Genomic DNA, 25,634 nt, shown 5'->3' with positions numbered 1-25,634 from the left:
TGATATATATACACAAAAAAAATAAAATTTTAAAAAATGAATTATATTTGAGGAGGAAGCATAAAAATTCATGTCATGTTAATTAGTAGAGGTGATGAACATTACCACTGAAATCTAGCCAATGACTTTATAGACATACACAGGTGCCAAGGATCCGAGTGCAACTGATTATGACTAGTAATAATCAGACACATACAGATGAGACGCATGTGCCAACATCTCAGTGTTATCAGACTGTGTATTTTAATAAGGAAATCGAGATCGTTTTTAAAGGTTAAAACCTCATTTAATTTTATGTCTTAATAGGGTTTATATGGAGTACAATATTGCATAATTGTATTAATTCAACTGTGAACCTAAAAATTTTATAGCCACTTTTGAAAGAGATGTATCTTTCCTCTGGAAATTGTTATTGAGTACGTTAAAGCTGTAATGAAATGCTTCTTCTAAAAAAATTTTTTAAATATATTGAAAAAAAAAAGTTCAAAGTCGGGTGTGTGTGTGTGTGTGTGTGTGTGTGTGTGTGTGTGTGTGTGTGTGTGTATCATGGGAGGAGTTGGAGAGGGACTAGAAAGGGAGGAAACAGTGCAAAGGCAATACTCACCTATTAAATTCTCAATAAAAATGTAAAAAAAAGAGATGGCAATAAATAATAATAATAATAAAAAGGTTCACAGTCTACCTCTGCTGGGTATTGACTGCTTAACCTTTATGTGTGTGTGTGGGGGGGGGGGGGCATGTGTATGGGGGTGTGTATGTGCTCATTCATACATACATGCATAGTGGACAGAGGTCTATGTTGAGTATCTTTCTCAACTGCTCTCTACCTTATTTTTTGAGACAGGGTGGCTCACTGGATCGGTAACTTACCAATTAGGCTAAGCCCAGGGATCCACTGGTTTCCACTCCCCACCCCAGACTGGGATTGTAGGTGGACTTCATCACATTCACTGTTACCTGGGTCCTCATGCTTCTCAGCAAGCACTTTACCCACTGAGCAACCTCCCTAGTCCCACTAGCAGCTTTTGACTTCCTTACATGTAAAATGTTGATGCTAAGACCACCCATGTTATAGGGCTATAGGAGATCACATAGCACAGAGCAGGTAGTCATGTGCTGTCTCATGAAAGTTTGGTCAAGATGGGCTGCACACATGACAATGGTACCCTAAGTTACAAAAGAGTTAAAAGACTTCTATCACCTTCTGACCTTGTGCTGGGGCAGTATAGTGGTTTCTTGTGCATTTCTGGGAATGCAGTCTCTCAATAAAGCTACTGAACCACCAGTAACATGGAAGTACAGCTCACAGCAAAGTCCAGCAAATAATACTTGATAATAAAATACTGTTACTGGTTTATCCATTACTGTCAATTTTAGAGCACATTTTCCCCCCCTGAAAACAGACTTACTGCAAGCAGTATATCCTGTACGGATAGACAGCCAGCCTCACACATCTTGCAGTGACCATCTTGTGACTGTACCAAGAAGCCTCACTGAGTGGTCAACACACATCATCCTTGTGAGTATGTGAGGTGCTATTCACGCCCTGAGCACATCCTCATGGTTGTGTGACAAGACTATGCTTTAAAGAATGGCACATGGGGTCTAGTCCTTGCCCCTGGTATGGACTGAGCAGCAAGGAGGTGACTCTTCACACTCCAGGCAGCACATGACTGGAAAAGATGGCAGAAGAAAAGCCAGATGGCCACAGGAGCTGAGGCTCTGTCTTTACCTTTTTTAGTCTTACACGGTCCACACTCAGGGTGAATTTCCTGCAAGGGAAGGGACACCACTTTGGCCAGCCCGGCGTTCAGCATGTACTGGTACAGACGCTTGAATGTTCTTTCGCATAGCCCCTGCAAAACATAAACCAACAGTTACTACTGAATGAGGTACTGGGAAGGCCAGCAGCAGGCAAACACCAGCATTTGGGCTATGAATTAACAACAGATAGGAAATGAAATGTTGCAGGTACCATGAAGAGAGACTGCTAAGCTGCATTGCCAAGGGAACAGAACAACTCAGAAATGATCTTGTCTCCGGATTACAAGAAGGGAAAGAATCTGTCTAGAGACCTTTGAAGGATAGATGGTGGGATGAGGCAGGTGGGAACAGAGCTAAGAAACGATCCACCAGACACTTTTCCATAATGTTCAATTCTAAAAAATTTTTAATTTATTATTTTAACTTTTATGTATAGGAGTGTATTGCTTGCATGTATGTAAGTGCATCCATGTTGTGCAATGCACATGGGGGTCAAAAGAGGGTATAGGATCCCCTGGAACTGGAGTTAAGGAAAGTTGTTAGCTTCCATGTGGGTGCTCGGAACTGAACTTGAGTCCTCTGTAAAAGCAACCAGTGCTCTTAACCCGAGTCATCTCTCCAGCCTTGTTTAATTTTTTTTCAACCAAGTGAGTACATTATTAATAAACACAAACAGGAATACATACCCCTCCCAAAGGCAATGCAACAAACAAGATTTTTAAAAAGTTAATTAAGGGGCTGGTAAGATCATTCGGTGGGTAAAGTTACTTGCCTCTACGCCTGAGGACCTGAGTTGCATCCCTGAGACCCACAAAATGGAAGGAGAGAATTAACTCCCACAAACTATTCTCTGACCTTTACCTATGTGCGCATTCACAAAATAAAAAATAAAAAATACAAAGTACATTCTGGCTTTTCTTGTAAACCTAAGATGTGACAACACTGCTAGGACGACAGCCCCTGAAGGTACCAGCCAAGGGGAGGGGACCAAACGCCCCTGCAGCAGGCTGAGCATGTAGTCCCTACAGTGCTGAGGTTCCAGATTCCTTGGCAGACTCTTGCACAGCACAACTGAAGGTCAGCTGCTGTCTGTCTCATGTGTACAGCTTTTCTCTAATGTCCACTAACAGCAAAATGAAGTTCTTAAATCTACACTATATCAAGACTTCCTGTACCTGGCCCACCTACTCCCAGCCCCTGCTGCCCCCTGGCTATGTAACCCCTGGGCAAGCAAGGTAAGTTGCTACCACTCCAAGATACAGACTGGTCAAGAGAAGGTGCTTGTAATTCAGTGCCATTTAGTCTCAGGGCTGCTTTGTGCTCTGGGGCAGAGACTGAGCAAATGCTCATGGGTCGTGGCACACATCTGCAACTCACTCAGCAGAGCCCGCACTCTAGCCACTGGGCAGCAGAACATATGGTTATCCAAAAAATACAGCTGAATCCCATCTGGCTCCTGCTAACATGCTGGCTTGTAAATGGTGACTGCCATTAATCTAGCCCAGCCCCTGGCAGCTGGAAAAACCCTTTAGAAACTCATCCATCAAGCCCTAGCCCTAGCATATGGTGCTGAGGAGGGAGGACGATGTGTCTCTGCCTTTGGGGGACTTGCACATTCTGTTCTGCTAAGAATAGCACCTACCTCATCTACAGGTTAATTAGTTGGCTCTCCTTGGACCCTACAGTCAGCTGTGGAGTAGTAGACATCTCCAGGGAACACTCAGAAAGCCTTCATGCTCCATAAATCTCAAGATCAGATTTGTTGCGTGCCCTTCCTCACCCAAACCTCTTTCCTCTTTTGCACTTAACTCACTAAACACTGGGCACTGCCCCACCCTTAGTACGGGCTAGAGTGCAGGCCTGCTATCACACTCCTTACCTAAGCCAGTATTGGGCCACTCAAACCAAAAGCCTGATTTGCATCTTCAGACCTTTAGTCACACCTCTCTACATCCTGGCTGGGTCACGGAAGCCTGTGAATGTCACCTCCTAAAAAAATGCTCAAATTCAAGTTCTAGTGGCCTCCTGCTGGCCAAGGCCCCAGTTTGTGTACATCTTCCTTTGAACACCTCACGTTCCCACTGCTCCCTTCTTCTTGGGTTTTCTGTGTGGCCACTACACAGGCACTTTCTGGGGCTCTACCTTCCAGGCTCCAATCCAAGCTCCTGAGCCAGGCCTTTAAGACCTTCCTGATCTCCGGGCCTGCCACCCGCTTCCCTTCCAGTCACACCTCTGGTACTTGCCACCATTACATCTGCTCACTGCTGGCTTCTGAAAGCATATCCCAACCTCCAACTGCATCTCTGCTGGAGCTATTCTCTCCTGCCCCAGTCTGCTGGGAACGGCCTGCCCCACTGTAAGTTGCTCTTGAAGCTGAGCTGTCCAGACGCATCTCTCTTCCCATAGTGCGTGCCCCCACTAGCCCTCTGTGACAGTGCCACTTGCCATCTTCATCCACACCTGTCACCTTAGTGTGCAACACGGCTCAGACTCAAAGCACTCATTGAACTGTGTGCCAATGAAAGGATGTTCCGGAGCAGTTAAGTCCACAGTGCTGACCTTAGCCAGACTCCCTATCTCTGAGGGAAGGTTACAACACAGCACCTCAATCCCCAGAGTACATAGTAGGACAAGGAATATAAAAGAGCAGAAGAGCAGACATTGGCAGGGCAGAAATCTTCCACATTTCTACTGGGGTCTCCTGAGAGGTTTTCTCAACCTACCTTTGATTTCCATTTTTGATAGGGGAAACTGAGAGACAGTGCTGCCCCAAACCTCGGGGCACCTGGGATGGCAAAAGCACCGATTCTGCCTGGGTGTCTAAGAGGTGACAGGAGGACTAAGTGGGGCTGGTCAACGCACAAGTCTCGAGCTGACTGCATACCTGTGTGGCCAGGCTTCCCCAAGCCTGACTTTTCAAGGGAAGTTAGAAACTATTCTGTATGAAGTCTCAATGTAACAAAGAAGCTGGTCTAGTTTGTCTTTGAAGAGGCCTGCATGCAATGAATCTAGTGATGGGGAAGACACTCCCTCTGAGAAACTGGTGAAATCAAAGACCAGCACTCTACCAGTAGCACAGGGTGACTCACAAGGACTGTCCTGATGTCTGTGATCAGAGAGAGCAGGGACTTGTCCCTTTGGGGACTAATTACTAGTACTAGAAAAACCTAGCTTCAAATGTGCAGTTTCAAGTTCTGTGGTTTAACCTATAGGGCATCTTTTCTCCATGTCTAATACTGGCTCTTAGCCAACATCCACTGAGAACTGTCCCTGTCAGCCTGGCAGCCACACTACCCCATGATTCTCTCTCGCACTCCAGCACAGCCACTACCCCTCAGCCTGAGATGGAGCAGGTCAATAATTGCTTTCTCTCAGTTATTTCAGCATAAAACCACAGGAGTAAAATTACAAGTTTCATTATGGAAGGAAATCTAAATGTCACGATTTACCATCCCACATGAACTATGATAGCTTGTCCTAGAGCAAGCCCCAGGGGAAGATGGAAGTCAGTCAAGGACAAGAATTTAAATGAAACTGTTGTCACTGTCAAGGAAGGGAAAGGCCAGAGCTGAGGATAAAGTTCAGTGATAAAGTGCTTGCCTAGCATGCATGAGGTCCTAAGTTTGATTCCCAGCAAAAGGCCATTTGCTTCCAGGCATTGGGTAGGGTTGCAAGTCCTTAATGCACCCCAACAAAGCCCCTTAGCAGCCCAGCCTGGCCCTGGCTCTAGGACTCACCAGTTCCTCCCTCAGTTTGCCCAGTGTCTCAATCTGGTTGGCCCGTGTACTCAGCATCATGGACAGCTTCTCCATGAGGATGTCATACTTGCTCCTCCTGCAAGAGACACCAGTAGGTCACTTGTTCAAGCCTAGTCCACCTGATTTTTAGAGATGACAATGCATGACTTAAATGACAACACAGTGAATGAAGAACCTTAGTCCCCAGTCTCAACAATCACCCAGCTCACTCCCATATTTTACAGTGAAGAGCAGCAGCTGGGAGCTGTTCAAGCACACACCCAAGGTTACCTAGTTGGTGACAGTATACAAACCTCATTCCAGGGCTGAATGTCAACGGAACGATTCTCTAAAACTTCTTGCATTGAGCAATACTCTAAAGATTAGGAAGCCTCTTGTGTTGTTCCTTATAAATTACTTGAAGAGTGGGGATTATTTTATTAAGAAATTTACAGGCTTTTCCAAAAATCTGGCCCAAGACCAGAAGCTAGGCCTTCTCCCTACCCATCTCATACTCCCTTCACCCCACTGAGACTCCTCAGGTTTCTACCTGACTTCCCTACCATGACTGATCTGGTGACCTCATTTGTACTATAAAGTTGGTGTGTCGTGGTAAATGCTTCTAAGCTAACCTCTACCAAAGGAAGCTGAGTGCTTGTGCAGCATGTGTATTAAAAATGGGGGGGGGGGGGGGGGGGGGGGGGGAGTCCTGCTGCCAGTTCAATCCCCTACTCAAGTGTCCTTGCAGCCAAGGGACAGTTCTTCCCTTTTATTATTTTTATGTGTATGTGTATTTTGCCTGCATGTATATGTAAGCGCACTCCTGTCATGCAATACCCACAGAGGCCAGAAAAGAGCATTAGTTCCACTGTAACTGGAGTTATGGATGGTTGTTAGCCACCATGTGGGTGCTAGGAATTGAACTGGGTCCTCTGCAAGAGTAGTCAGTGGTCTTAACTACTGAGCCATCTCTCCAGTCCCAGTTCTTCCCTTTGAAAGGGAAGAGAAGGCAGCACATGCATAAGGGCCAGAATTTGCACCCACTTCTCCATTTCCACTGCTCCTCAGCAAGGGACAAAACAGAGGGGAGACGGGTATTGTATTTGACTCTGAGGTGTATGAAGCTCTGTCACAGTCACTTCACACAGAAGGAAACAGTGGAGTTAACTCTGCCCCAGTTAAGGGGTGAAGGCTGACAGATGCTGACTTACCCAGTGCACTCTCTCCTACCCTCGTCTGCCACCATAGGTTCTTGGTAAATAGAGGCCACAGCCTGAATAGGGGATTGCTTTTTTGTTTTCTATTTTTTTGAGACAGGGTCTTCCTGTAGCCCCAGCTGGTCTGAAAATTACTATACAGACCAGGCTGGCCTCAATCTCAAGAGATCCATCCGTCTCTGCTGCCTGAGTGCTAGGATCAAAGGCGTGCGCCACTCTATTCAGCTGCTTTGGTTTTTCTGAGACAATCTTACTCTACATTCCAGGCTGGCCTCAAATTCAGAGCCCTTTTGCCTCAGCCTCCCAAGTGTTGGGATTACAAGGCATGTGCACCATTCTAGTCATAAGTTTGATGATTGGTTATTTAATTAATGGGTAGTGTGATTAGCTAAAATGTGCAATCACAAAGCATGGTTCTTTTCAATACAGTACTTCCAAAACACAGGCTGAAAGAAGGCAGAGTGGCAGAATGCTAGAGGATGGATTAAGGCTTCTGACACCTTGTTAACATATAGGTCTGAAGAGCAATCAGAACTACAAGACATCTGTCTAAGTATAGACATGATTTTCATTCCTGGAAATGTAATCAACAGTGTACACATGAGCATCAAGCACTTTGTGGCAAGCCATGTGCACTGGACTGGATGCTAGAAACTTACAGCTACCCTTATTCTAGAGTGTTCTCTTTCTTCTCTTCTCGAGGGTACAGCTGGCTTAGGGATAAAGGGTAGGGACTCTGACAACTAGCCAAGGGATAATCAGCTATGGTCCAGGGAACTGTCTGCTTTCCTGCCTCCCAACTGCCCCTTGACACTGACCATTTCCACCATGCATGTAACCTGGAGCTTATGCAACCTAGGCTGCTTTTCTAGGTCCGACCCTGCCTGACCTTTCCCCACCCTGGCTTCTGCTCCTCCTACAAAGGAGGACATGGGAGAGTAGGCTGGTGGGACCATTCTCTCCCCATCCCCTGCCAGGTTACTACTCACTCCAATTGCAAGGACTAGAGAGTCAGGGGACCTGCTCACTCCCAGAGATTCTGGCGTCCTCAGAAGGGAATGTGCTTGCTTTAGCAGAGTGTTGTACTGGCTGGACTATGATACCCAGCTAGAATAGTGCCTTCTCACATTGCAATCATTTGCTAGAACCCCACAGAGTCACCCAGTACAGGATGACAAGGCTGCAAAGTCTCAACCTCTCCCAATCTGAGACTGACACAATTCAACAACTTTGCCTCTGTATTCAATCAAATTTGGTTTACTTCTATTTTTATTTCCCCTACCCTCAAATTCCAAAAAAATGTTAATAGTTCCTGTTGTTGGGCTGTGGGGTTGGTTCCCCCCCTTTTCTGTATAATTTCCAGGTTTTCTTTTTTAAAAAAATATTTTATTTTTATTTTATGTGTATGTATGTATTGCCTGCATGTAGGTAAGTGCATCCATGTCATGCAATGCCCATGGAGGACAGAGGAGGCTGTCGGATCCCCTGGAACTGGAGTTACAGACAGTTGTTAGCTGCCATGTGGGTGCTGGAATTCGAACCCGGGTCTTCTGCAAGAACAACCAGTATTCTTAACTGCTGAGCCATCTCTCCAGCCCCAATTTCCAGGTTTTCTAAATGGGCAGAATATATTTTCTTCAAAAACAAAAAACTTTCCAAAAAATTTTGTGCTCTGACTTGGACCTCAAGTACCTTAAAGATACATGCTGCAGCATGAAAGTATCTGACCTTCCCTTCCCTACAAACCGCACCTGTCTACATGAAACCGGTTGAGGAGGAGGAGGATGGAGTGCTGCTGGGCTCCTGTGGGCAACCGGATCACATGTGACTGCATTGTAATGAGCCCGTTCTTGTTGAGAATTTTCCTGTGGTAATGAAGCTTTCCGGCATCCACCCTGTAGGAGAGAAGAATACATCACGTCATTTTGTTTTACTGGTAGCTCTACCCTCACAAAGTAGTTTCTCACTTGGATGTAAATACCAGATACGTGCACACCACCAAGCCCACTAATCTAAAAGAAACGTCACATGAGACAGTGGCTTGGAACAAAACATCCCGCCTCTGGCAAGACTGGCAGCAGGCCCCTGCATTTGGGGTGCAGAGCACAATGCCTTGTAATATAAAGAAAAGCAGGTCCTGCCCTTACTTGAAAGCGGTGGTGTGAAGGTCTCGCTGCAGCTCTCCCTGCCACCTGGACCGGCCTAACCGCTCCAAAATGCAGTAGGAGAAATCAGGGAGCTTCAGGTCAGGGTCCCCCTCCAGGCCTATCAAGGCCCTATAGCGCATGTCCTGGGAAGCCACGATGATCAGCTTTTTGCCCCACCTGCAAGTCATAAACAACCACATACAGAAATCAATACAAGTGACTGTAAGGAAACTGAAACACGAGAAAGCAGAGCCCTTGGGTCTTGTTCCTGCTTCTCCCAAGATCTTCAAGTACCCAGCAATCAGCTTCACAAGCTCAGTCAGAACTGCAGCTCACTGGACAGACAGGGCCAAGTCTTGCTTCCTGGCTCAGCACACTCCAGGGCTTGCTAAGGCGTACCCACTCTTTACTGTGGCATCCTTACCTTACTCCCCTTATCTTCCAAGACTGCCCACAAGGGCCTTCTTCCTGACAGGTCACAAGGCTGCCGCCTGGCTGTTCCCTCTGCCTAGCTATGGGTCTCCTGGACCTCAAGATAACTGATTTTTCTCATCATTCAGATCACAGCTCAGCTGTCAATTCCTCAGGCCTTCCAGAAGATGCTAACCAGAACTCAAGCACTACCCCAACCATGCCCAGCTCCATCCTAGCACTCAGGACTCTCAGAATCAGTCTTTCTGACATTGTTTGTCCCCCTCATTCAGACACAAGTGCTGTCAGTGCAGGTAGGTTGTGATGTGTTCACCTGGGAAGGATAATACACTAAGACAGTTCTCAGAACAATGTACATACAGTAGGGCTCCTGAGGATCTGTGTATGAAGGAACTCGTGAACTGCGCTAAGAAACTTCAGGGTTGAGAATACCACACAGCCAGGAAAAGAGAAATCTGATTTGACTTGGCTACTGAAGACCATACCTTGACTTGTTAGATCCTCTGACTGACTTGAGTTATATACAATAATGCCCTAAAGAGACCCAAATACTTCCTAAAAAGGGTCTTCAAGACACCCCAAGTAAGAACAGTACTTTCAGGGCTGGAGAGATGGCTCAGCAAAGAGTGCTTGGTGCTCTTAAACAAGTCTTGAGTTCAGATCCCAGCTAGTAACTATCTATAACTTCGGCTCCAGGAGATTCAACATACTCTTCTGGTCTCCATGGTCACCCCCTCCCTGAGACACAGAGATATACACATATAAATAAAAATTTTTTAAAGTAAATTTTGAAAAGAGTACTTTTGTGCTGAGGTGTCCTAGTCCTTACTGTATGTGATGGTTAATTTCAATTGTCAATTTAATAAGATTAATAAACAATCAGCACATTCATAGAGCACACCTTTCAGTATGCCTGTGAAGTCTTTTCCAGAAAGGATTAGCTGGGAGGGAAAGACTCCCGCGAATGTAGGCTGGACCATCCCACAGGCTAGTGACAGAAAGTCAGCTGAGCAACAGCATCCACCTGTTTCCAGGTTTGTCCATATGGGGGCAAACAGCTTCACGTTCCTGCTGTCATGCCTTCTGGACCCTGATGGAATGTACCCTCTGAAGCTGTGAGCCAAAATGTATCCTTCCTAAGTTGCTTTTTGCCAGGTACACTGTCGCAGCAGTGAGAAAAGAAACACACTGTATCCCCACACTGTGGCTGAAGTTCACTGCTGCCTTCCTGCCATGTCAAACTGTAGGCTGAGCTGCTCCATTCACTCTCTGGCTCTGTCCTCACTGTTAGCTCCAAGTGACTCAGCTGGAGGACTGCCCTCTCCTGCACAAAGGGGATATGGAAGGTCTATACAGAAAAGTCATAGCTGCCTATCCCTCTCCTCTGGAGCCAGTTAGGCTCTTCTCAGTTCTGCTGTTTACAAATACCTGGTTGTGAGGTCTCTCCACAGTCAAAGAGTGCTCAGTTGAGTCACATGGTTTTCCATGCACCCTCCACGTGCCAGATGATTTTCCTTCTCCAAGTAAACAAGAGGTTGTCTTTGTACTGTATGTGACCTATAAGGCATTTTCTGTACAAATCACTTAAGTCTCTACAGTCTGTCCTTAAACAGAATGTTGGGAACCAGGCATGGAGGTGCACACCTTTAATCCTAGCACTTGGGAGGCAGAGATAGGTAGATCTCTATGAGAACAAGGCCAGTTTGGTCTACAGAGCAAGCTCTAGGCCAGATGGGGCTTCAGGGAGATCCTGTCTCCAAAAAAAAAAAACAAAGTTGGGTTTTGATGACACAGGAGAGTCTACTTCACGCTTCCAAATGTCACAGACTTAGACCAAAGCTCTCTTTCCTCAAAATAGGCTCATTAAGAGAAATTCTAAGAGGCCAGCTGGGGGAAAAGTTTGAAAACAGAGGAACTGGCCTGGTGCTTAAGAAATTCCATTACTCATGTCAGTTTACTATCCTGCACTATCAACTCCACTGCTTCTCCTAAAGACTGCACGGCAGCTGTAATGACTCCTGCTACCAGTCATTTGCAGACTATAACAATCATTCAGGTGATCAGATGCTAGGCATTGCGTAAAGTGCCAGGACACTGAGATAATAAAAACAGAATCTACTTTCAAAGAGCTTACAGTGCCCTCAAGGAGAAAAGGAAGAAAATGAACAGTCACACCAAGCTTTAACTCCAGACACAGCAGATCTGGGCACGGAGCTTCCGAAAAGGTGCACACATGAGGAGCTTGCAATCATTGTTGTGGCAGTGAGTGTGCATCATAACCACAAAAACCTCTGGAGCCAGCAGGGAGTTGGACCCGGGTGGGGGGCGGGGATAAGTAAGCAGGTCCTGCCCAGTGATGGGGCCTGCAGGTCAGGGTAGGTCTGCTCTGGGAGCTCAGGGAGGTATGGTGGAGAGTGGTGCATACCAACAACTAGACAGTTAAACAGATGAAATCTTACAAGGTCAACATCATGGTTGGGAAGTTCCAATTCCACGACACCACTTCAAACCTCAAAGGCAGCATGGAACCGACTGCACACTAACTCTGTACCAGGCACAGTTGAGACCCAAGAGGAAAAGCAGTGGGCATGATGGTCTCCTAGTGAGGAGAGAGTGCTGTAAACTAACACTCCAAACTAGGGAGACAATTCAATGGGTTTGGCCAGCTCTAACTGTGGTCTTCACACAGGTAGCCAAAGTTTCAGGACCAAATGGCCCTAAGTGCTCATCGAGTCACTTTTTCACCAGACCACAACAGAGTAATCTGATGGTGCCTGGGCAGTCAGGACACTTTGCAGAGTCTAGTGAGGCTGGGATTAGGAGGTGCTAGTGTGAAGGTCTGAGGGCAGAACATTCTAAGTGGAAGGAACAGCATGTACCTTTCCCTTCAGAAACAAAGGAGCCTGGTGGGTTCCATCTGAAGCACAGGGAAAATGGGAAGCTGAGGGTGGTGAAGTGAGCTGGGCATGCAGGGATGAGGTCATCAGGAGCCTGGGGGCCAGTCAGGACAGGTGGCAAAATAAACATGACCTTAGGTGTGGTGAATGTGTGGTTGGTACCTGGTTCATCTGAAGGGGATTGTGGCCTATAATGCCTTATAAAAATCAGTTTTCTCTGTGAGTTCGAGGCTAGCCTGGTCTACAAAGAGAGTTCCAGGCTAGCTGCAGCTACAGGGAGACCCTGTCTCAAAAAGACCAAAAAAAAGTGGCTAAATTTTGTCATTTTTTTAAAGAGACACTGTAAACCCATGTTTCATTTATTTATTTTATTTTAATTTTTTTTATTTAATAAGTCTTTTTGAGACAGAGATTCCCCAGCTGGCCTGGATCTCACTGTGTAGACCATGCTCAAGATCTGCCTGCCTCTGCCTCCCAAGTACTGGGATTAAAAGCATGAGCCACCATGCTTGGCCTATTTATTTATTTTCATTTTATGTATGTTTGGCCTGTATGTAAGTGTACCCAAGTCATACAATACCCATGGAGGCCAGAAGAGGTCATCAAATCCTCTGGAGTTAAGGATAGGTTTTAGCTGCCATGTGGATACTGGGAACTAAACTCAGGTCCCCTGTAAGGGCAGCCAGTGCTCTTAACCACTGAGCCATCTCTCCAGCCCCAAATCTGTGTTTGAAACTTCCTCAATTCTGTTTGTCTCAGGTGGAAACTTCTGCAATGATTTTCAAAGAGGATTTTTTTTTTAAATATTTGTTTTCTTTATAATTTGCTTCATTTTGAGACTGTACTGATAGCCAATCAAGATATAAGTTTCCTTCGCACTGTAACCCAGTGCCTAAGGTATAAAAGGTATGTGCTACTTTCTTTCAGGGCTCAGAACTGAGACAGAAATCTCTCTGGGCCAAGGCTGCAGCCTAAATAAACCTGCTTCCTGCATCTCCTGGTGCTGTCTTATCTGTCCTGCAACAGCGAGGGAGAGTTGACTATCGGCCCATCACACTTCCATTTAGGAAAAAACCTCCAATAGTATAGAAGGTAAAAGAGCGACTGCACCAATGGGGAGAGCAGACTTCTGTGTTGATTAGAGACAGATTTAGAAGGAAAGTCAACAAGACATGCTGGAAAACTGAGTATAGACTCAGAAAAAAACAGGCCTAGGGACAGGCTCAAGTTGACAGCTTATATAGCCTGACAGATGGCAATGCCTCTGACCAGAATAAAGGGATGAGAAAGAAGAGAAAAAGAGAGAAGCAGGTTTGGGATGAAGGAAACTGATTATCGGAGTATGAGGGCTCATTATTGAAATACTATACCTGACAAAGAAGAGCGATTCGTGGCATAGGTAGTCCTGGAAGCAGCCAATACTGATGGGCTGGGAAGAGCAGGGGAGCCCCACCACAAGCTGGTGAGGATCAGTGAGGAAAACGGGACAGCAGGAAGCCTAGAAGCCCAGGGGCAAAAGATTCCGAGTCCACAATACTGCATGGGCTCAGGGGGTGAAGGACTTGCTGTCAGTATCTTAGAAGCCACAGGCAGGAATCAGGTCTGCAGGGGATAGAAGAGTGAGGGAAGGAGAAGACAAAGAAACAGAGAGCCCAGTGTCTCTTCAAGCAACATGCATGCTGCAGGACAGAGGACAGGGGTCAAGAGAGGGTCCAATGCCAGGTGGCTAAGCATATCAGTACACTGAGGATAAAGTCTCAGAGGATAGGCAAATGAAAACCCTAGAGAAAGAATTAAGAGACAGCAAGAAGTACAGAGAGCTGGACTCAAGGAAGGGGAAGGAGAACTTCCAGCCCGAGCAGGGCCTAGTGTCTCATGGCCTCCGAGGAAGAAAGGAGGGAGGGGCGGGAACAGAGCTCACACTGGCAGCTTCTCCTTCACCTTGGAAGTCAGGGAGTTGAAATGAAGTTGGGTACTTGAGAAAAATGCCAGTTTAGATGGGTCAACTCTAGAAGAATGGGACACTGACTGACAACTCACAAAAGGGAAAGCGGGGCACATAGGGAGGGCCCAAGTAGGACAGAGAAAAACCAGTCACAACTGTCCTAGGACTGTGGAGAGAAAGGACAGGAAAAGCCAGGATTTCTGAACTCAGAACTTGGTCAGTCCATGAGAGTGGTGTGAAGATCCAGAGGCTGGGAATTCCAGCAGACTTGAGCTAGCACACCAGAGCCAAGCACCTGGTTGTACCTGACTACAGAGCACCCAGAAGCCAGGGAACTGCTGAGCGTGCAAGTCAGTTACCTGCTGAAGGCTTCCACCATTGTGCACCGAGGCTGCAGACACTTGGTCCTGATGCTACTGGTAATGTCCTTCCTCTCTTTGAAGTATCGGCATGAGCCCTGGATGCCATCCTTATTCTCTAAGATCATGTGAATTGGGTAGACATCCTCCAAAGTGACCGGGTCCCTCCTGGACTCCAAAATTCCAGTTTCTAAGTCAATTTCCTCATACCTAGGGGGAAAAGCACATACATAAACCTCCAACTAGGCTTCAGAAATAACATACACCTGGTGCGTTCTGTCAATTCCTAGCAGAGACCAGAAAGAGGTGAGGTCAGACAACTCAGTCTTGTCCCACAAATGCAGACAGTCTTTGTTGCTTTGGTTTTGTTTTTAGACAATCTTACTTTGCAGCCCAGCCTGGCCTTGATTTTTTTAATCCATCTGCCTGAGCTTTCTGAGTGCTAAGATTACAAGGAGGCACCGTCATGCCTGGCCTGTAGTTAAGTTTTGACAAGCAGGTTTTTGCCTTTCTCTCATTTTGAGACAGGGTCTCATGTATCCCAGGCAAGTTTGAACTTGATATGTAGCCAAGGATGACCTTGAATTCTCAATCTTCTGGCTTCACCTCCCAAATGCTGGGATCACAGGTATGTACCACCACACTTGGTTTATACAGTGTTGAGAAACAACACAGGATTTTGTGTAAGCTAGGCAAATACTTTACCAACTGAGCTACACCCCCAGCCCAGATTCTTACCTTTCTATCCCAGAGAACAAAGCCTTTCTAGGATCTTCCCCAATCCATCCAAGAAGCTTACTAGCCAGAGCCTTTTGCTTTCCCTCCAGTGCCCAGTCTCTAGACCACAGACCAAGGCTTCCCTCCTCTAACATCTTTCTCTCTCTCTTTAGTCATCTCTCTAGTTCCTTTAGCCATTTGAACAATTCTCACCTTTGAATAACTGGGCTTTTGTTGTTGTTGTTTTGTGGTTTGGGGATGGAACCCAGGGCCCTGTCTAAGCTAGCAAGCTGTATCCCTAAACCTTGGTTCTGTTTCCCCTAACACCAGCTCCCTGTCTTTAGTTTCCCTGCCTCCCAACAAGCCCCTCCTTCCCAGCACATGCTCTGAGCAGCCTCTAACAGCAGGCATCTCTGCCTGAGCCTTGTTAAGCCTCATTTACTAAGGTGTCATCACCTTTGGGATTTGGTTTATCCTTCTCTAGTGTGGTTAAGGCTAAACCCCATCCACAATCCATTCCCTCAACTTTTGTTTTTCCTCATTCTTTCTGTGACCTCTGTACTATTTAACCCTCAATTCTCAGCTCTTCCAGGACACTCTGTAGTCTGTCCTCTTCCTCTTCATCCATATTTTAATTTTGTTGAAAGTCCTGCCTCCTCCATCCAACCTTGAAATATAGGTAGGTACAGCTCAGGAAGGTGTCTGAAGGCCTCCAATCACAACACACTCTCTCCTAGGGATGCTCTGGGCCTTAATTACCAAGTGCACGGGATGACTCACAAAGGTCTAGCCTAGTCCGTCCCTTTGGTTTTTTTACCCTGCCAGTAAGTCAAGGGTTTACACAACATAATGTATTCTCAGACGACTCAAAGGAGTCTCAAAGTATGGTGTGCATCTCCCCAGACTTGTTCATCCACTGTTCTTCTGTGTTCCCATGAAGGGGATCAATATTTATTCCTATGTCTCAGCAACAGGCACCAAGTACACACACCTCAGTTTCTGTCTTTCCTCACATTCCACATCAGTCTTCAAATTCTCTTGACTGTTTTCTTTAATGTAGCTTTTGTTTTTTCACATGGGTTCTCTTGTAGCTCAAACTAGTCTTGAACGTAAATCCACCTGCGTTAACTCTGCTAGGATTACAAGTATGTGCCACTATGCCTGGCTACCTGATATATCTTGATTCCCAACTCTTCATTCCAGCCCCCAGCATGATAAACCAGTCCTTCACTGGTTATGATTACAGATCATCCAGCTTCCCTTTGCCTCTAGTCCTGACTCTCCCTTTAGTGACTTCCTTTTTTAAAGGATAGACTCTTTTAAGTGAATTAAATGATCAGATTCCTAGTGGAATTTGGTTAAGGGCAGAGTGGATCCTGGATCCAGATTTCCTAAATTCAAGTTCTTGAATCTGTTCTTACTAGTTGATGACCTTGAGCAAGTCATTCCACCCCTCCCCACCTCAAAGTTCTTCAGAATACCAACCTCCTCAGGTTGTTGTAAAAATTAAAGTGACAGCTGGGTGTGGTGGCACATGCCTTTAATCCCAGCACTTGGGAGGCAGAGGCAGGCGGAGCTCTGTGAGTTCGAGGCCAGCCTGGTCTACAGAGCGAGTTCCAGGCAGCTATAGCTACAGAGAGACCCTGTCTCAAAAAGACCAAAAAAAAAAAAAATTAAAGTGACAACTCAGGTGTGCTAATGCACACCTTTAGTCTCAGTATTTGGGTGGCAGAGGCAGGAGGAGCTCTGTGAGAATGAGGCCAGGCTGGTCAACAGAGGGGATTCCAGGCCAGATGGGGCTATAAAGACACCTGTCTCAAAAAAAAAACAAAACAAGACAAAATTAAAGTCACAGGCCGGCAGGGTGGTGCATGCCTTTAATTCCTGCATTTGGGATGCAGAAGCATCCTGAGTTTGAAGTGGATCTCTAATTTTGAAGCCAGCCTGGTCTACATAGTAAATTCCAGGCCAGCCAGGCCTAGATAGTGAGACCCCCATCTCAAACAAAACATTAAAGTCCCAATATGTAAGTATCTTAGAACAGTCTCAGCTCACAATACACACGGATAAGTGGAAGCATGGAATGAGGACTAATAATTGCTAACCTCACACTTCAGACAAATTTAGCTTAGGCTCTCACACTTGGTGGTGTCTGTTCAGAGCACTCTGCCAACTGGCTGCCTAAATCCAACTAAGTCTTGCCTGGCTTGTTTTTTTACCTATATGAATCTCTCCTGAACTTCATAATATGGGTTAAGAATACCAACTTGCCGGGTGTGGTGGGGCATGCCTGCAATCCAAGCAGAGGCAGGTGGAGAGTTTGGAGCCAGCCCTTTCTTAAAGTAAAATTGAAAAAAAGAAGGAGCCGGCTTGAAGGTGTTCTAGTAGTAGAGCTCTTGCCTAGAACCAGCAAGAGGCTGGGATGGATTCTTGGACAGTGTCAGAGAGAGATAGCAAAAAGGAGAGAGACAGACTAACAGAAAGAGACAGGAAGAGAAAGAATAAAGAGCACCCAGTACCCTCTGAATCCTGTATGTTACTTAACCTCCGTCTGTGGCTATTTCTTCCTCTGTAAAAAGGGAAGACACTTGTTCTTACCTCCCTGGATCAAATGCGGATCAAGTAGTCACTTGCAGAGCAGGGTCTTAGAACAGAGCCAGCTCACGGGAAGCGCCGATCCACTTCAGCTATCGGTTTTCTTGCTAAACTCGGAGCCGTACAGGTCTCCAGTTGCCTTAGCTTTGTGTTCCGACACTACGGGAATGCTGCCTAAAGTCTGGAGTCACTTTCCTGCTCCTACCCTAAGCTCCCGGGGAGAGGAACTCTGCGACCATTTAGACAGCCACCCTCAACACAATGGACAGCCCCTCCCCCAGCCCATCACTTAGGCCCTGCAGGGGCGCGGGGAGCCCAGGTTAGCCCGACCTCGCGCCCATCCCCCACCGTCCCATTAGCCCCCGCCGGCGCTCGGCCCCACTGCTCCCTGCCCCCTCGCGGCTGGGCCCCGGGGCGGCTGACCTGTCCTGGAGTTGCAAGTCCGGTCGCTCCCGAGGCTCCTCGTAGAAGCTGATGCCCGGGTGCGTGACCAGGGCCCGCCACAGAAATTCCTGCGTGTAGGGCTCCAGCGGCAGAGGGAAGGGAGGCGAGCGGGACTCCAGACGGCTCCAGAGAGCGGGCAGACACAGACCGTCCAGCCCCTCCAGGGCCACCTCGTCCAACAACGACTCGAGGGCGTCCATGGCTGCTTCGGGTAGCAAGCGCCCAGGGCGCCTGCGCACCTCGCCGCCGACGGCCCTGGCCCAGTGCGCCTGCGCACCTCGCCGCAGCCAGCTCCGGCTTAGTGCGCCTGCGCACAGCGGTCGGAGGCCGGGGAAAGTGGGTAGAACGAGGAGTCGCTGAGCGTCGTCGTGACGTCATGCCCTTGGGGGCGGGGCCAGTGAGCTTTAGCTACACCGCTATTGGTCCGGAACCTCACAGTAACCAAGGGAACTGCAAACAGTGTGAGGGCCGCTTCCGGTCCGGGCACCCGGAACGGCCGCCTCTGGGGATGGACGGTTAGTGTCCGTGGGCCCCGCCGGGAGGTCGGGCGGCTGTCTCGTCTTTTCGAGGTCTCTCGGGCGAATGCCAGGCCACAGGCCCCCGGCCCAAGGCGGCCTCCAGTGTGTGGGAAAGCGGGCGGGAGGCTACGCAGGGGGCCCGAGGGAAGCCCGCGCTGACCCGGAGACCAGGGAAGGGGTGGGCGCTGGGGAGGCCTGAGGACCGGGGGCCTGGGATGCAGCTCTGGGGATCTGGGAGTTGGTTGGCGGTAAGCGTGCCCCTGGGAGTGCGTTCGGCAGGTACTGCCATGGGGAGATGATTGGGAATACTTTTATGTGCTTTGATTGTGACGGTAGCTCACGTTAACAAGGTACTTACGTTCAATGCCAGGGCCTCTGTAATCGCTCTTTAGAGCCAGATAGCTAGCAAGGGGCAGATTAAGAAACCTGGACCTTGTATCTGAAGCTGAATTATGAGAGTTTGACATTTGAAAAGGCTTTTAGAGACCTTGCATTCCGGAGCTTGCGAATGCTCAGGGGCAAACTTGATAGGCTGTAACTGAAAACGGGTTTCCAATCTGAAAAGAAGCTGCCGGCTCAGCTCCAGCCAATTGTCCTCATGGACCTCTTCCCAAAATATTATGACAGACAATCAGACTTAAAGTCGTTGGCGGCCTGTAGAGTCGCTGTGGGCGTCACAAGCCTCCTGGGAATAGCTTCTCTGCTGTCCAAATTTTCGTTCCGACAGGAAGACTGATGTCTTAGCAGGTTGGCAGGGTATGTGCTGTAATCCACATAGTTTTTCTAATTACTCCTGGGGAGTTTGCATTCATTTGATAGCCACTAAATGTAGTGTGGAAAAAAGTCTTTTATCAGTTCACCTCATGGAAGGGTCCGTGTAATGCTGTTACAGAACAATAGCCCTTAAACCTTTTAGGCCTTGAGCATCTTTAAGATCTTCCCTTAAAAGACCTTTATTTAATACATGTATTGTATCTGGGTTATTGCCCTATCAGAAGTAAATACAAAATTCCAAAACATCAGTTCACTTGGAAATAATAACCCTGTACTCCTGAACTTAAATATTTTAATGAAAATAGCTATCTTCCTCCACCACCATAAATATTAAGTAGTATTGCTTTACATTTCCTTCTTCCTTCCCTTTCTCCTTTCCTCTTTCTTCCTTCTTGTTTTTGTCTTGTGTTTTGTTGAGACAGGATCTCTTGTAGCCCAGGGCTGGTCTCCAACTTGCTATGTAGCAAAGGATCGCATTGAACTGAGTGCTGAGATTACAGGGGTGTGCCATCATAGCTTTTATCCTCTCTCCCTCCCTCTTTTGCAGGACCAGGAATTGAACTCAGAACCTCACTCGTGCTAGGCAGGTGCTCTACAACTGAGCTATATTCTTATCACCCCCACCCCCTTTGAGACAAGGTCTCACTAAGTTGCTCAGACTAGCTTATCTGTAGCTGAAACAGGCCTTAAACTTGCAGTCCTCCTAGGTGACTAAGATTACAGGGATAAGCCACTACACTGGCTAGGCATTTGGGGGTGCATGTCTGTTATCACTTAGGAGGCTAAGGCAGAACTTCAAGGCCAGCCTAACCTACAAAGTGAGACTTTGTCTCAAAGAACCAAAAAAGCCGGGCTTGGTGGCACATGCCTTTAATCCCAGAACTTGGGAGGCAGAGGCAGGCGGATCTCTGTGAGTTCGAGTCCAGTCTGGTCTACATAGCAAGTTCTAGGCCAGCTGGGGATACAGGGAGACCCTGACTTAAAAAGCCCCCCCCCCCAAAAAAAAAGGAAAAAAAGCTAGACTCCTATTTCTGCTTCAGAATCCACCGCTACTACACTACCACTACTTACACTATTTGGGCTAGTAAGTATAAACAACTGGCCTCACGTAATTGGATTCGGAAACAAATATTTTAATTTTCTTTCCAAGTAACTTGACACGTTGATGGTCCATCAAAACTTAGAAAGTGACAGTTTCTAAAAGGTTGAGCACAATGTTATTGGTATCTGAAACTATGTTAGTGACCTTTGGGCTCTTGCAACAAATTCTACTGGTCTGTCTAGCACTTTGACCTGTGGGCTGTTTTCCTCATACCTGATTTCATAGCTTCAGCTGTTGGTCTTTTGGAAGATATTAGTTCACTAACATGCAAATCCTCCAAATGTCGACTTTGGAGGACTTTGGAAATGACTTGGTATCAAAAAAAGGTCATGTTTTGAGTTGGGCATGGTGGTCCACACCTGTAATCCTAGCACTTAGGAGCCTGAGACAGGAGAATTGCAAGTTTGAGGCCAACCTGGGCTACAGAGTAAGTTCTGGCTCAAAAAACCAAGAACAAAAAAATCGCATTATTGCCATCACCTATCCTCTCAGTTTTTCAAAACAGAAATTGGAAAACTGTTCACGTGATGGATGCATGCATTCCACCTTTTTTTCACTTGAAAGCTTGAATTTTATCATTGGGAATAAATATTGTCAATTGTTTCCCTGAAGTATTTGAGAAAATATCTGCCAAATACCCAAGTCTGAAGAACCACAATTGTCTGTTGTTGTTCATTCATGTAAAAATTACGTTCCATACAGGATACTGTTAGATGGTGCCTGGTGTTTTCCTGGATGAACCATTGTTCTTGGTTCGTAGCAGAAGTTCTTGAAATGTACTTCCCATTTCTTCATAGGAATATTAAAATGATACATACTTGTGGGCTGAGGCTTTTAAAAATTAATATTTACTGCTTTATCAGGATGTTCTTAAATGAAAGTGATTCTGCAGTCATCTGCTTGTGTCCTGTGATACAGGAGTAAGAATACACCAACTGCTTGTATCATTTGGCACCTGACCTCCATGCAGGCTAAAAGCAGTTTTGCCCACCTTTGCTTTGCCTCTTCAATTCAGAACTCAACAGTGGGAAAGTTGTAGAATTAAGATGAAAATCATTCTGAGTTTGTAGCCTCTCTTCTGCCCAGGATCTGTGGAACACCATTTGAGAAACAGTGCTTGTTATAGGCCGTTCTTGAGAAGCAACTTGACTACTTCTGCTTGCTTAGCTACCTCTGTACTCCTGGAACACTGTTGAAGTTGGTGGAGGAATCTGTTCATTTGCAGATTGGTTATAAGAGAAATAATTCATTCTAGAAAAGTATTTATCCTAAGCTCAGATTTAACCTTCTGGGAATTCTATTTTCCACTCTAACTTTTAATTTATTATTTGTGTGTATGAACATGGGTGTCACAAGCATGTGTGCCATAGAAGTCAGGACAAGACAGCTACCACTATGTGGGTCCTAGGAATGACTGAGATCATCAGGCTTGGCAGTAAGAGCCTTACCTGATGAGCCATCTTTCTGGCCCCTACATTCTATTCTAGTTTTTTGTTTGTTTGTTTGTTTGTTGTTTTTTTTGTCTTTTTGAGACAGCGTCTCCCTGTAGCCCCAGCTGTCCTGGAACTCGCTATGTAGACCAGGCTGGCCTTGAACTCACAGAGATCCGCCTGCCTCTGCCTCCCGAGTGCTGGGACTAAAGGTGTACGCCACTACGCCTGGCTCTATTCTAGTTTTTAAAACTTTGATTTACACATAATTTCTATGGGCGTGTGTCTACCGGTCAAAGAACAGCATGCCTGAAATGAATTGTGATTCTAGCCAACTGGTAAGTCAAGGCTGACCTTATTAGAAGATGTTTACTTCCTAAACTCAAATACTTTAAATGTCTAACAAGTTTCCCCATGCTGGACTGTTGTTTGACTTTTTCTCTAGTCCGTCATACTTGGCTTTCTCTGCTCGTTGGTTTGACTGAGGTGGGTCCCCTGTCTCTGTGGTGGTTTGTGTAATGCTCCTAGGTTTCAATCTCTGCTGTGTCCATTGTCCTCTCAGCTTTCCTATCATTAAGATAGAGGTGATGTACAGCCTGCCCTGTTTTTCTGTAAAAGCACCTAACAGCCAATCTGGTCAGGTGTGGTGATACACAGCTGTAACCCCAGCACATGGGAGGCAGGAGGATTGTGAGTTCAGGGCCACCTAGGCTGCTTAGCAAGAACCTGTCTCAAAAAAGGAAATGAATGTATTTCTAGTGGTAGCTGATGGTATCTGAAATGGACCCATTTCTTCCAACTGCAGCTAGAGGGGAAAGCAGGTACTCCTTCTCCCACTCCTTCCCATCTTCCTCCCCCTTCTCCCCTCTCCACTCAGTCTGAGACTGGGTCTCTTGCAGCCCAGTTTGACCTAGAACTGGATTTGTAAGGGATACTGACTTTGACCTTGAACTCCTTATCCTCCTGCTATGGTCCCTAGTATTGGAATTACAGTCCTGCCCTGACCACCTTTGATAACGCCTCTGATGAAGCTCACCAGTACATGATAATCTCTATAACTAGCTTATTTGTTTAGAAGACCCCGTGTTTGCCACTTTTTTTTTTTTTTAATAATCATGAAGGTAATTGGCTATTGGCTATGTGAGTGTTCTCTGCCTATGAAAATGTTCACTTTTTTTTTTTTTTTTTTTTGGTCTTTTTTAGACAGGGTCTCCCTGTAGCTCCAGCTGTCCTGGAACTCAACTATATAGACCAGGCTGGCCTTGAACTTATAGAGATCCACCTGCCTCTGCCTCTGCTGGGATTAAAGGTGTGTGCCTTTAATGTTCAGCTTTGTATTAAAGTCAAATTATCTCCAGTGAGATGGTTAAGAAAGAAAAAAAAAAAACTTTTCAGTCTTTGAGGAACATAGTAATTAGAAAAAGTTCAGTACGTCAGTATAATTAGAAAGGATTTTAGAGTTGTTTGTTTGCTTTTGCTGCCCTGGGAGCATATATTCAACATTTCCCCAGTTGATACCGAAGATTTGCTTAGCAAACTTTCTAGAAGATTTAATAATGGATGAAATTTTGCCTGGATGATCCGACTGCAGAACAGGCGGCCGCTGACTGGGGAGGCTTTGCTGGGACCTCACTGCCAGTCACCATCTGAAGCTCTGGGGGTTCCTTGGGGTTTGTCTGTGTCTCTTACTGAACCAAGCACAAGATAGCAAGAAAACAAGCCTTCAGCAGGCAAAATACATGTGTGCTGCACACTCTGTGTCTACCCTCATTGCTTCTTTGCTTCCTCTTCCAGCAGGTTCCTTTCTTTTGTTGTATCCAGTGTCTACACCCTATCACTCAGCTTATAGAAATTTGGCACACATGTTCTAATTGCTTTTGTTTATGGCATTTAGGTAGTGGTTCAACATGTCAGTACTTCCAGATCCAGAGAGGGCAACTAAGTAAAACCAAATTCCAGTGAGGGATGTGTAGGGATTCATTTTACAAACATTCTCTCTTCTCTCTCTCTCTCTCTCTCTCTCTCTCTCTCTCTCTCTCTCTCCTCTTTCGTTTCATATAACATAGGCTAGCTTTAGCCTCACTTTGTGGCTGAGAGTAACCCTGTACTCCTGGTCCTCCTACTTCAACTTCCCAAGTTCTGAGATTATAGGTGTGCGTCACCTCTCCTGACTTCACTTTATCATTTTCATATTTTTTTTTTCTGGGACTGGGGATACTGCTCAGTTTTAGAGCATTTACCTAGTGTGCTAGATGACAGGTTCCCTCCCTAGCACCACAAAAGATAAAAACCTTTTCTGGAAAGATAAGTTCTTTAAAGATGATATGTTAAAACTGAATATTTTAAAAATTACATTAGTGTATGTGAGCAAGTGTGTGCACCACAGCATGCATGTGGAGGTTGGAAACAACTTGCAGGAGTTGACCTCCTTCCACCATGTGGGTCCCATCAACTTGGCAGCAAGTATCTTTGCTCACTGATCCATCTCACTGGCCCAGAACTTAACCTTAGAAAAGAGATAAAGGACCAGGTGTGGTGGCACATGCCTTTAATTCCAGGCCAGCCTGGTCTACATAGTGAGCTCCAGGCCAGCTGGGGCTACAGGGAGACCCTGTCTCTAAAAAAAAAAAAAAAAAAAAAAAAAAAAAAAAAAAAGAGATGTAGCAGGGTTGAGGACATGGCTCTCGAAAGTCTGAGTTGGTGTGCTTGTGGTTCCAGTAGGAGACAGTCTTTTTGAGACGGTCTCCCTGTAGCCTCAGCTGGCCTGGAGCTCACTATGTAGACCAGGCTGGCCTGGAACACAGAGACAGGCTGATCTCAAGGCTTGCTGGCCGGCTAGCCAGCCTAGCCTACTTGGTGAACTCCAGGCCAGAGAGAAACCCTGTCTGAAGAAATGGTAGACAGGGCCAGTGAGATGGCCCAGCAGGTAAAGGTGCCTGGTGCCAAGCCTGACAACTAAGCTTGATTCCCAGGACCCACAGGATGGAAGGAGAGAACTGATTATAGCAAATTGTCCTCTAAACTAACCCTCCCCCCACACACACACACACAAATAAAGAATAAGAGAAATAAGGTGGACAGCACCTGAGGAAAAACAACGAAGATTGGCCTCTGGCCTCCACATGCTCACACGCAGGTGTACTCTCACACATGAACACACACAAGGACGATGTAGCAGAAGATGTAAAGGAAAATGAATTCACACCAGAGGCTGCAGAGTGACCTAGTGAAATCATAGCCATATTTATTTGACTGTTGTTGTTATTTAAATGTTTACACTGGTTGTCAACATTGAAAAATGGGCAGATTCCTCATAGATAACTGGTTGGGGTGTTTTCTTGATGATATCAAGAGGCTGATCACACTGAATTGGGATTTGCTTGGAAATTACTGTCACTGGAGCCTGGCGAAGGTACCCTGAGAGCAGGCATGTCCTTTCAGTGCCGCTCTGTCACCTGCCCTGAGGCCTGGACATGTCTTATTGCACTATGACCTTGGGCACTTTGGAAGATTCTTATGGATTGCTTTATGTTCCTACTGTGGTATATTAGCAGGA

The 25,634-nt window shown here is 46.3% G+C and overlaps 2 protein-coding genes across 4 annotated transcripts in view; one reads left to right on the top strand and one right to left on the bottom strand.

Annotated features, from left to right (window-relative positions):
- The window catches only part of Gtf3c1 (general transcription factor IIIC subunit 1), an 80,064-nt gene extending 61,555 nt beyond the window's left edge, over positions 1-18,509 (bottom strand). The window contains 6 exon segments of the mRNA XM_008841695.3: positions 1,733-1,856; positions 5,502-5,598; positions 8,470-8,613; positions 8,866-9,042; positions 14,499-14,708; positions 18,234-18,509. Of these exon segments, the coding sequence (XP_008839917.2) occupies positions 1,733-1,856; positions 5,502-5,598; positions 8,470-8,613; positions 8,866-9,042; positions 14,499-14,708; positions 18,234-18,454 (973 nt within the window). The 5' untranslated portion in view covers positions 18,455-18,509.
- A 196-nt stretch (positions 18,510-18,705) lies between these two features.
- Kiaa0556 (KIAA0556 ortholog) overlaps positions 18,706-25,634 on the top strand; it is a 197,178-nt gene continuing 190,249 nt past the window's right edge. The window contains exon 1 of one of the 3 annotated variants that reach the window (XM_008841640.2): positions 18,706-18,769. In XM_008841640.2, coding sequence (XP_008839862.1) covers positions 18,763-18,769 — 7 coding nt within the window. In that variant the 5' untranslated portion in view covers positions 18,706-18,762. Of the gene's footprint in view, positions 18,770-18,871; positions 19,021-25,634 lie in introns of those variants that run through there. The other 2 variants (XM_008841654.3, XM_008841648.3) reach the window with 2 other exon arrangements.

The sequence above is a fragment of the Nannospalax galili genome, unplaced genomic scaffold (assembly GCF_000622305.1).
Source record: "Nannospalax galili isolate Female #2095 unplaced genomic scaffold, S.galili_v1.0 scaffold411, whole genome shotgun sequence".
Taxonomy (NCBI): domain Eukaryota; kingdom Metazoa; phylum Chordata; class Mammalia; order Rodentia; family Spalacidae; genus Nannospalax; species Nannospalax galili.
Note: the sequence above shows the minus strand (reverse complement) of the source record. Positions and strands in the feature narration are given on the sequence as shown.